The sequence below is a fragment of the Polyergus mexicanus genome, unplaced genomic scaffold, assembly GCF_030449975.1.
Source record: "Polyergus mexicanus isolate NDT 795.1 unplaced genomic scaffold, iyPolMexi1.0 SCAF_2, whole genome shotgun sequence".
Lineage (NCBI taxonomy): Eukaryota > Metazoa > Arthropoda > Insecta > Hymenoptera > Formicidae > Polyergus > Polyergus mexicanus.
Window position 1 is genome coordinate 1,983,133 of NW_027223322.1, and position 11,223 is coordinate 1,994,355.

Consider the following 11,223-nt stretch of genomic DNA (forward strand, 5'->3'; position numbering starts at 1 on the left):
TCGAGTATTGACTTTATGTCTTTTTTAAATAGGGATATATATATATAAATTTGATAATTTTTTTAAATTAACGAAACTAAATTTTATAAAAGGATTATTAAAAAGTTTGGATTTAATATATGCGTATATATGAAAAGAAAAGTTAAAAAAATTGGAAAACGTCCGGAAAAAGAAAGCGCGCGCCTGTGTTTTTCTAGTATATCTAAAAATTAGGAAAAAAATTATTAAGAAAATTTACTTGATTTTACATGCGTATATACGCAGTATTTTTATATATATAAAAAATGTGTTTAGCATGCACCAACTGATTGTTTTATCATGGCATCAAAAAGTGCATTTGGCCATGTAGTTCCGCCGACTCTAAAATGAATCCAGTTAGGAAAACCAGCTAGGAAAACGTTCTCGCGAAAATCGTCGTCGCGGCCTCTGCTTTTTTATCTAAAGTCGATAATCAAAATCGCTCTCTTTTTCGGGCATAAGGGTTGTTTCTCATCTCACTATTTGTCTTCTTACATTAAGAAAGGAAACAAAAACGTTGAGAGAACATTTCTGTTGTACAATGGAACGTTTCTATTTTCTCCCCCGTTATTCTAGATCAGCTGTTTCTCGGTAAATTGGAATTTCCCCTCTTACGCTTCTCTCCCTCTATACGCATGACGCGTGAGCACGTGACTATACGTATATAGAGAGAGAAAGCGAGTGAATGACGGAGAGAATGCGATGACATTTTCATTTTGCGCATACGCGATTGATACGGAACAGGAATGCAGGAACTGAAGGGAGATTTCAGAATAGCGAGAGATCTCGATATTCAACGAGCTAAGAATAGAGGGATTCGACTGTGCTATATATGCATGTGTATATATACATACATCATACATACACTGACGTACACACACACATATGTGACTCGCGCGTGCTATGGCGTGCTGTCAAAATAGAGTGCGTACAGCTCCTCGAAGATCCAACGATTCTCCTCCCTCGCCCGTCAGCTGTGCACTTGAACATAATATCCCGCTGTGATAAGGACAAAAATTCACCGATGCGAAGTATGAAATTTCATTACACGAGTGAGGATATAAAGCAAATCTGATATGTGAGTATTTCCGCGCCAACGAGAATGAAAATCTAAGATCTTACTGTGGTAGGGACGAAAATGTCGTTAGAACCAAGTTAGAAGAAAATTTTACTGTGAGTGATATATATATATATATATATATATATTGTATATATATAAAGAAAAAAGGTGAGATGTATATTTTGTCCCAACCGGGACAGGGTTCCAAGAAAGAGAGAAGCCGAACCTGAACCAGAGCGTGTCTGATTTCGCTTTCGGAATCAAGCGAGAACGTGTGAATTGTCTCATCGTGTTCAATCATACGCGGTTCTGAGCATCAAAGTAGTTTAAAATCGATTGAAATGGAGCCAGTGGGACAGAATCAACCACCTAACGCCTTGAATAATATTGGCGACGGTTCTGACACTAAGGGCAGGTGAGTTTTTCATCCCTTATATTTACGCATCGCTTTTTCTGAATATTTCAGCATAACAAAATAATCGATAACGCTTTGCAAAATATTTATCGAAAAGTTCAATTTGTCTTTTATTATTACAGCTGTTTGTTACTACGTTATGCTAGCCAGAATTCTCTAGATGAAAGCTCACAGAAACACATTCCTCGTGAGAATGGAAAAGACAAGCCACCGTATAGAAATCATCATCACACGAATCGAGCCTTTGACGTTATTAACGAGATGAGAAAGTATATATCTTTGTATCATCTGCTAAAATATTATTGGACATTTATTATATTTTTACAAAAACATTGAACACTTTAATATTATCATTTAGGAAAAATTTACTCTGCGATGTCATCTTAGTAGCGGACAGTGGTATGGAGGTACCTGCTCACAAAATGGTTCTTGCTGCATGTAGCCCTTACTTCTATGCCATGTTTACAAGTTTCGAGGAACGTGATCAGGAGAGGATAACGTTGCAAGGCGTGGATTATTCGGCGTTAGAGTTATTGGTAGATTATGTTTATTCTGCCGAAGTTCATGTCACGGAGGAGAATGTGCAGGTGCTCCTACCCGCTGCGAATTTATTACAATTGACAGATGTTCGAGATGCCTGTTGCGATTTTTTACAAACTCAATTGCATCCATCTAATTGTCTTGGTATTAGGGCATTTGCAGATCTGCACGGATGTCTCGAACTGTTGACGCACGCGGATAGCTATATTGAGCAACATTTTTCGTAAGTTTACTCGAGTCTTAATGCATTAAATCAGAGTATATTACAATGATAATAATTATGTTCTTAATATTATAGAGAAGTGGTTGATGCGGAAGAATTTTTGACACTGGCAGCTGATCAAGTAGCAAAGCTTATCTGCAGTGATCGTTTAATGGTACCTTCTGAAGAGAAAGTATTTGAATGCGTCATTTCATGGGTACATCATGATCTTGAAAAGAGGCAGACCGATTTAGCTTTGTTAATGGAATATGTGCGCTTACCTTTGTTGTCTCAAGAATATTTAGTACAACGTGTGGAGGAGGAACCACTTCTCAAAGCAAATTTACAATGTAAGTTTGCTATTACAATATATGTATGACTATTTCAAAAGGACGATGCATGCATATATTATGAATTTCTACAGGCAAAGATTTCTTGATTGAAGCTTTAAAATATCATTTACTGAAGGGTGAACAAAAATCGCTGTTTAAAACACCACGTACTAAACCAAGACAGCCAAGAGGCTTGCCCAAAGTATTGCTCGTTGTCGGTGGTCAAGCTCCAAAGGCGATCAGGAGCGTCGAGTGTTATGACTTTAAAGAGGAAAAATGGTATCAAGTTTCCGAATTGCCAACACGACGTTGTAGGGCCGGTAAGCCAATATATTTACGATAAAACATTGTTTTCTTTTTTTTTTCCTACAATGTGATGTAGAATTCTGTATCGCTTCGTAGGGCTATGTGTTCTTGGCGGACGTGTGTACGCCGTTGGTGGATTCAACGGATCATTGAGAGTACGAACAGTTGATATTTATGATGCCGCGGCGGATCAATGGTCACCCTGTCCCGAGATGGAAGCTAGGAGGTCGACGCTCGGTGTAGCAGTGCTTGGCAATTGCGTTTACGCTGTACGTTACTAATATTTTTCTTCAATATTATCGATACCAATTAAAATTGGAAAATATCAACTAGAAAACATTACCTTCTGACATTTTTCTTTCTTTTTTTAAATTAAAACTAATATTTTTTTGGTAGGTCGGTGGTTTTGATGGTTCGACAGGATTAAATTCGGCCGAAGTATATGACCCGCGCACTCGCGAATGGAGACCAATAGCGCGAATGTCAACGCGACGCAGTAGCGTAGGAGTAGGCGTTGTCAAAGGATTGTTGTATGCTGTAAGTTTAGATATTAGCCTTAAAAATAATCTCGTTCCTCATACATTTAATGTAGGGAAAAATATCTTGCGATTAGGTTGGCGGTTATGATGGAGAATCTCGTCAATGTCTCTCCAGTGTCGAGTGTTATAACCCAGAAAAAGATCAATGGAAACCTGTACCAGAGATGTCCGCGCGTCGTAGCGGTGCGGGTGTCGGTGTCCTAGATGGTATTTTATACGCGGTGGGAGGTCATGATGGTCCACTGGTTCGAAAAAGTGTAGAAGCATTTAATCCAGAGACCAACCAATGGACTCCCGTCAGTGACATGGCACTTTGCCGTCGTAACGCCGGTAAGCGATTGCTTTTGGATATTACTGCGTTTGATTATTTTCCCTTTAACCGTTATAAATCTAATATGAATGCAACGAATAGGTGTCGTGGCATTGAACGGACTTTTGTACGTTGTGGGTGGAGACGACGGTTCTTCCAGTTTAGCATCGGTAGAAGTGTATTCTCCAAGAACTGATACCTGGACCACCTTACCGACTTGCATGGGAGTAGGACGTAGTTACGCTGGTGTAGCTATTATCGATAAACCAATGGCCCCCGCGATGACAATGTGAGGTCTACAATCCGCTGGGCATGCGACAGAACAGAACACGGACCCGGGTGCCGAGATATCAGACTCGTCGCGGGAAGCCGGGCCCAGCGGTGTGCAAAATCGCGGCGCGAGCCATAATTGTCAGGGACCGCGTTGCGTTTGTCAGCGGTACGAGAACGGCGAATTAGCTGCTGTGATAATGAATCAAGGTAGAAATAATCAAGAAAGGGAAGATAGCTATCAAAACGTGGGTCACGCAGCCTCGCGCGTCTTTCCACAAAATCGTCCTAACAACAATATGCTACAGATTCATCCGAATTTGAATCCAAATTATCAAAATCCGATTGATTTGATACGTAATTACAATCGTCGATTACAGCAGCAGCAGCAAGAACCGGAGGAGAATATTTATGAATGTTTGGACAATGACGATGACGAGGACAGCGATGAGAACGCGGAGGTTTCTCGGAACGAATCACTAGCTCAAAACAATCAAAATAACGGGGATAACCATACATACGAGAGAATAAACGAACGGATATCGTGCAGTAGCAGAGCGCATTGTCGTTATTACAAATATCATGTACCCGCTCATAGTTTCTTGAATGATGTGGAGGGTACCAGAAATGCGAGCCAATACGATCAACCGAGACACATCTACATTGATTATTCCCGACTGAGTAACTTTCATCAAAACTCCTTGAATAGATTAGGTCGTAATTGCTTTTCCACGGAGAACATCGCGTATGCTTCCACGAGACGCTCCGCACATCTATTCGCGTATAATTGCACATGTCCATATTGTAGACATGCAGACGCGAGATACATTTGCCATCATTGTAATAATCTACACAATAGATCACGGTATCAGGACGCCGCTAATTCCAGGCATTACGTATATCAAGTCTCGAGAAATTGCAGATGCCCGTTTTGTCGCGGCGAATACTCTTATACAAAGTTTCCCGTTAACGCTTTTCGCGCCGCCGAATTATTCAAAATGGAATGTTGCCACTGTAGAAATCCCGCTAATTGCACTTGTCGCGGTAAAATTCTGTCAGATTCGAATTCCGCGATTTACATCGGAAGATATCTGGATTGGATTAATCGGACCGGACAATCCGTCAATAATCCTTTATACGCCATGATTCACGTCGGTAGAATGGATCGCTCATCGATGCTTCCTGGCCACGGAAACACATCCAACAGCGGAAATCCACCTAGCAGCGCGGATCCTGGCCCGTCGACATCTAACGCGGCATCTAATACGAGATTCGGTGAATCGAATCCATCTTCAAGCTTGCGATCTGTATTTGCTCCCGGCGCTTCTACATCGAACGCTTCTATTTGTCCCGTAAACCGGTACATAGAACGCCAACATACTTGTGACGATTCTTGTATTCGCAGCCAAAGTGGCAATTTAGCTGGAATATGTCAGCTTCTCGGCAGATGCGAGAGAACGGAATGCAATCACGGGAGACTCTCGGTACATTGGTGGTTCGTGAATAAATGGCTTCCGTTATGGAATTCTCACAATCTCGATAGGAACGTGGACGGCGATAGATCATGTCATGTAGACGAAATATCACGAGAACAGCGGGAGAGTGATAGCGATGATTCTTAAGTTGAAGAATCTTTTTATTATCCGAGTGCCTATTTTGCCTGTGTTTCGAATATTCAATATATCTTCCATTAATTCTCACTATTCGCGACGTGATTACGATTTATTACGACTCGTTCATAGCATGAATTTGTAGCGGGACTGAAATATTTGAGGCTTGCTTAAAAATGTGGAGATAGTTTAGTGATATAATAAGAGGTGTATGTCCTTTCCCCCGTTCTCCCAGGTGAGACAATAAATTCATATATCGTGACTTTGGAATATATTTAATTAATATTGTTGGAGAATTGTTTTTTAATTCGAAGCAATAATTATTTAAATGATTATTTGTCATGTAAGCGTGTTACACAGAATTTTCATTTTCATATCTTATTCGAATTTTGTAAATTCATTATATACTGTCATTTTAATGAATGCACGAGAATCTATCTATAAAATCATACTATTATCCAATGTATATATAGTATAGTGTGTGTGTGCTCTTTCATTTTTATTTCAGCATTTTATTTTATTTATTTATCAGAATTTCATGCTATTGATTAAATATCTGTAAGTACACTTTTTCGAAAATATCGAATAATAATTGTCTGAATATCTATTGATGTCACTGTGTGTATATATAAATGTCTGCAAATCATAGAGCTTATAAAAACTTTTCAACTTTGTGACACTCAATATTGACAAGTTCAACTAAGTCGATATCGTAGCTGTGATATAAATTAGGTTGTTTATATCTAATGGATTAATTCTAAAGATTGTATTATAATTTTACATTTATTTGAGTTATTTTCTAAATTTTTTGAAGTGAGACGAATGCGTTTAAATACATATCTGAAAGAAAATAATTTTGAAAAAGAAACAAAAAAATATATATATAAGTTTTTATAGATAGATATGACGCAAACAAATTTGACTAATATTTTATAGATTTCACATATCGAACAAAATAATTACTTGTTTTCATTAATATAATATGTTTAATTTAAATGGTATGATATTTTTAGTATACTCAATATTTAATTTAATCAATATTTATTTAAGTTATATTTTTATACAATTACAAAAATTAATCTAATTAAACGATTAAATTACTTAGTTCCCCCATGAGTGTTTACCGGCCATTATCGGTGCTTTGCGATATTATACAAATGCTCCTTTGAAAATATAAGGATTTATGATTGTCATACATTTGTCAGTAACATTCTCTATAAGATTTTCTCTCTCTCTCTCTCTCTCTCTCTCTCTCTCTCTCTCTCTATAATGATTTAATTAAAACGTATTGCGCCAACACACATGCCACGAATCGGTATATATTGTATATGTGCTTTTTGCGCATATATATGTCTATATAGCGCTTTCAAATGAAACATGTATTCTCTAGGACAAGTACAGATGACAACACAAATACCTTAACACATGAATTTTTGCAGATATTGAAACACATATATTTACCATATATATATATATATATATATATATATATATATATGTATATATTTGTAAAATATATAAATGTGCCGAGAAATGATATATATATTGTATATGTGCATAAATTTGTATGTTAAGGCATTTATGTTGTCGAGCGTATATTTAAAGCGATATTACGATGCTTTATTGTTTTAGAGATAAAGTTAAATAATGTTCGATACATATATATGTGTTATCTTTTCAACTTGGACGTGTTTCGTTACATTTAGCTCATATTATAATCATATCCGTTATAAAGAATATCACGATATAATTAAATGTACAATATTGGCCAGAGGACTTATAGAGCAGTCAAAATGCTGCTAGGCGAACAAATACTATATAATTAATTGTACATTGTTTTCTTTTAGTATAAGATCGAATAAATAAATCGAATCTCCTTCTTCGTATCCAAACGTATATGGAAATTTGTTTTATGCGATTATGAATGATTGAATCTGTCCATGCACAGTAATTGACCACCTGTGTATGAATGATTTCTTTGTTGTATACAACGGAGAGGAACTTGCGTTATCTTAAGTTTCTTTTTTTTTTACGATTTAATTTTCCGCGCTAAAGGACACAAAGAGATCTTATCAGACTTTGCAAGAGTGAACATGTCAATATCATTTATCACGGTTTAATCCACATATACAGCGTTATATATATATACATATATATTTTGTATTAGGACCTTTTTCTTCGTTGACGCCCGCGCGAACATCAAGGCCAACCGCTATCACTTCGTCACAATGGTCCTAATACTAATAGCATTCTATCTAACTAATATCGCGATTAGTTAGCGACTTTTCGTATCGGGAACACGCATATAACGTAAATTTTACGAATAAATTTCTCAAGGAACCATTGAAGAGAAAAAAAAGAAAATATGAATAGACGCGAGAGTCGTGAGTTTAAAACTATACACGTGGGATTTTGACATTTGAATCCACGTGTATAAGTGGCTCCGTTGATACGAATCAGAAAACTATAGAGAAGGAGACGGAATCAATCGGGATAGTCGAAAATTAAATATAATGGAGAACAGAGGGTATGCTCTCTTGCGTAAGTGTCATTGACGTGTATTATGATCGATAGCCGGAACGACACTTAAAGTATGTGGGCGTTGGCACTTCACGTGACTTGTCACCTTCGAATTCCGTTTCATTTCTCGATACGATTAAAAATCTCTAGCAGGAGTACAATAACGAACGCGTCTTTTCTTTTTACTCGGGGCAATCGTTTATCGACGATAATCACCATCCATATATGTCGCTCGCGACTTGAAGTGACAAATTCGTCGCAACTGCTAAGGGGGGACAATCGTTCGTACATATGCGTATGACGAATTTATTGCGACCGTTACGCATGCATAATCAAGCGTGAATCATGGAATTGTCGCGCGTGAGTGCTGCGAGAGTTGCGAAACTCGGGCCGTACGGCGTAATGTGTCACGTGCGCGAGCAATTCATTTTTTTCACGGTGCTGATTCCGGTTGAATTTATTACACGACTTATTTATAATTCTATAGCAGTAGATTACGGTTGTAACACAGAAGCCGCGCGTATAGGAAGACGAAACAGAAGCGAAAAATTGAACTTCTTTCTATTTACTTATACACATATGGTATATCTCTCTCGTTTTTTAAATCAAAGCAAGATGGGAAATTCCTCAAAAGTATCTCTCTTCATCGCGAACGATACCTGAAGTGGGCGCATAAATTCAATAAATATTAATAATGTAATAATAATTTTTTTTTTTTTTTTTTTTTTAAATGTCTATAAGATCCCAATGTTTGTCTAAAAATATTGTCAGAAGCAATATTACTGCTCGATTATATTTCTCATATAAATTCAAGAGTCATGAATAAACAGGAAATCATTTAATGTCTAAATATATTACTCCTTACATTGTTGTATTATCATATTTTAAAAATATATATACTATTTTGATTACATTAGCGCGCGTCGACGATATGACAGTAAGAATATTTAAAAATGTAAAATGTTTCTTGTGAAAACTTGACGCTAATGAGCGATTGCCAAGATTTTCAACAGAATCTTGCAATTATCGTTTCGAAATCGGGATCAGCCGATCGTGTATCCGCATTATTACACAGAGAGGAGGCTGCACTCGATCTCTCTTACAGAGAGGCTTCCTTCTCTCAAGGGTAAGGAAAGGTGTCGCCTGCCGAGCGTTTGCGCATGGTTCATTGTCGATTGCACAACAATGAACTCTAACGAGGGTAAACCTATCACGGGCCCGTGCGCGCCAGGCATTCGGTTCCCTTTCAGTCCTTTCTTCTTCAGCTTCACCGACATATATGTATTGTTAATATCGATTTAAGATCTTATTTCTTACTTCTATACATTCACATAGTGCTTTGAAACAAGTTCTTTGTGCACAGAATCGATTAACGCCAATCGAAATATAATTAATCAAATATCGAAATTGTTATATCTTAAATTATTTACGCACGTACGATGCACGTGTATATAATGTCATATTTAATTCATTAAATCTTTAAGAATACAAATCAAAAATTTGATATTCTTTATAATATGGATGACATAAACGATTCTATATATCGTCTTTTCTTTTTAGATCGACGAATTAATTTTTTTATTGCCTTGTAAAAATTTTCTCAAATTCGACGATTCTCTCCCCCTCCCCGAAATTAACACAGACTTGACGATATTAATATAATAATGATAAAATCTCTTTATCTATATACATATAGAGATCTCTTTTTTTCAGATAATCTTTAAATAAGCTTGCGTTAACGCTATAACGTCTTGCACGAATAACGTAGAAGCGTCTCTTCTAAAGATGTCAAGATTACCATTGTGCAATTGTGCACATGAAAGACAAATAGACGAAGAGAAAAAGTTGCATAATGTCAAATGGAATCAAACTCGAGAACCTGACGTAGAGCCGGTTCAATATGCGGTTTTGTATCGATTTCGGATGCGAGTAAGAATGAGATTTTCTCATACATATATATGTATACATATTTAGATTTCTCCTACGCTTATTTACATTTATTACAAGTGACGCACACGATCAAGCCTTACCGGGAAATGTTGAATCGCGGATTTGCCCCGGAAGCAAACGTGACTTGTGTCGTATTTATATTCGGATCTTACGTATACATATGCATAAAGTGCGCACATAATTCTATATTTGTCACATCACTTCGTTTGCTTTACAAGATTTTTTTTTTTTTTTTTTTTTTTTTTTCATATAAAGATGCATTTTGAAAGACGTTGGTCGTATCGGAGGAAGTGAGTGGGAACGAAAAGAGTAATTAATAGGGCAATTAATATATCCTATTTGAATAAATTTTAATGGAAAGAAAATATCGGATATCGTGTTTCTTCCTTTTCTGTCTCTTTGTGCAGAAAACAAAGCCATACATTTCAGGGTTAATAAGTATCGGTTTCTTGATGCGAAAGAATTCAAACTCTAATTTGCAAGTACAATCAAACATCGTAAAAAAAGTCCGACTCTTCTCATTCTTATTTATTAAACGTTACATATTTTTTGACGTTTGAAAAAGAAAAGTTATTATACGATTGAACTCTTGCATTAACAAATTCGATTTAATTAGAAATTACAAATTTAATTTATCGTCGAAAACAAGCAAAGAGAGAGAGAAAGACAGAGAGAGAGAGAGAGAGTTACACGCGCGAATAAAAATAATCGAAAGTAAAGCACGAGATAAGAGCTGAAAGTCGTTACATTAATGATCCCTCGCGGCGATGAAGAATTGAAGGTATGATCGAAATTAAAGGTAGGGAGCACGAAGACAGAGAGAGTGAGAGGAAAAAAGAGAGAGAGAAGACAATTGGGAAGGGATATTAGACGTAGCGTAAAAGTAAGAGAACCCACACCGCGGGTCGCGCTTACTCGCACGATCGAGGGACACGTCTCTTTATTCTCGTTCTCTCTGTGTGCACAGCTGGTTAAAAAGTCTTCTTCTCCTTCAGTCGTCGTTCGCCAATGCGACCGATACTGCACGGCATTATCGTGCCGCATCGCGAACTGCTCTACGTGTGTGCGCGCGAGCGTGCGTTTCCTTTTTCGTCTTTTTCTTTTTTTCTTTTTTTCTTCTTTTCTTTTTAATCGTTCGCCGATTTTTCCGA

The 11,223-nt window shown here is 37.0% G+C and overlaps 2 protein-coding genes across 4 annotated transcripts; both read left to right on the plus strand.

Annotated features, from left to right (window-relative positions):
• Nucleotides 1–758: 758 nt before the first annotated feature.
• Kel (kelch protein) lies at nucleotides 759–4,025 on the plus strand. Of its 3 annotated transcripts, none has more exons than XM_070314609.1 (10): nucleotides 759–1,191; nucleotides 1,279–1,493; nucleotides 1,616–1,762; nucleotides 1,852–2,256; nucleotides 2,332–2,585; nucleotides 2,660–2,887; nucleotides 2,970–3,142; nucleotides 3,270–3,410; nucleotides 3,487–3,742; nucleotides 3,825–4,025. In XM_070314609.1, the coding sequence occupies exons 2-10, from the start codon at nucleotides 1,420–1,422 to the stop codon at nucleotides 4,013–4,015; spliced, it is 1,869 nt and encodes a 622-aa protein (XP_070170710.1). In that variant the 5' UTR covers nucleotides 759–1,191; nucleotides 1,279–1,419; the 3' UTR covers nucleotides 4,016–4,025. The 3 variants fall into 3 exon arrangements, with proteins under 3 accessions (XP_070170710.1, XP_070170715.1, XP_070170714.1); XM_070314614.1 differs by having other exon boundaries at nucleotides 759–1,096; nucleotides 1,240–1,493; XM_070314613.1 differs by having other exon boundaries at nucleotides 759–1,096.
• Nucleotides 4,026–4,192: 167 nt separating this feature from the next.
• LOC138943649 (uncharacterized) lies at nucleotides 4,193–7,485 on the plus strand. Its single transcript, XM_070314619.1, has one exon. The coding sequence runs from the start codon at nucleotides 4,193–4,195 to the stop codon at nucleotides 5,612–5,614; it is 1,422 nt and encodes a 473-aa protein (XP_070170720.1). The 3' UTR covers nucleotides 5,615–7,485.
• Nucleotides 7,486–11,223: the final 3,738 nt, after the last annotated feature.

Excerpts from the sequence above, each read along its gene's own strand:
- Kel (XM_070314609.1), top strand. The coding sequence starts at position 1,420 with ATGGAGCCAGTGGGACAGAATCAACCACCTAACGCCTTGAATAATATT. Across the intron at positions 1,763-1,851 it reads GTTATTAACGAGATGAGAAA|GAAAAATTTACTCTGCGATG; the intron begins GTATATATCTTT and ends ATTATCATTTAG. Across the intron at positions 2,586-2,659 it reads TCTCAAAGCAAATTTACAAT|GCAAAGATTTCTTGATTGAA; the intron begins GTAAGTTTGCTA and ends GAATTTCTACAG.
- LOC138943649 (XM_070314619.1), top strand. The coding sequence starts at position 4,193 with ATGAATCAAGGTAGAAATAATCAAGAAAGGGAAGATAGCTATCAAAAC.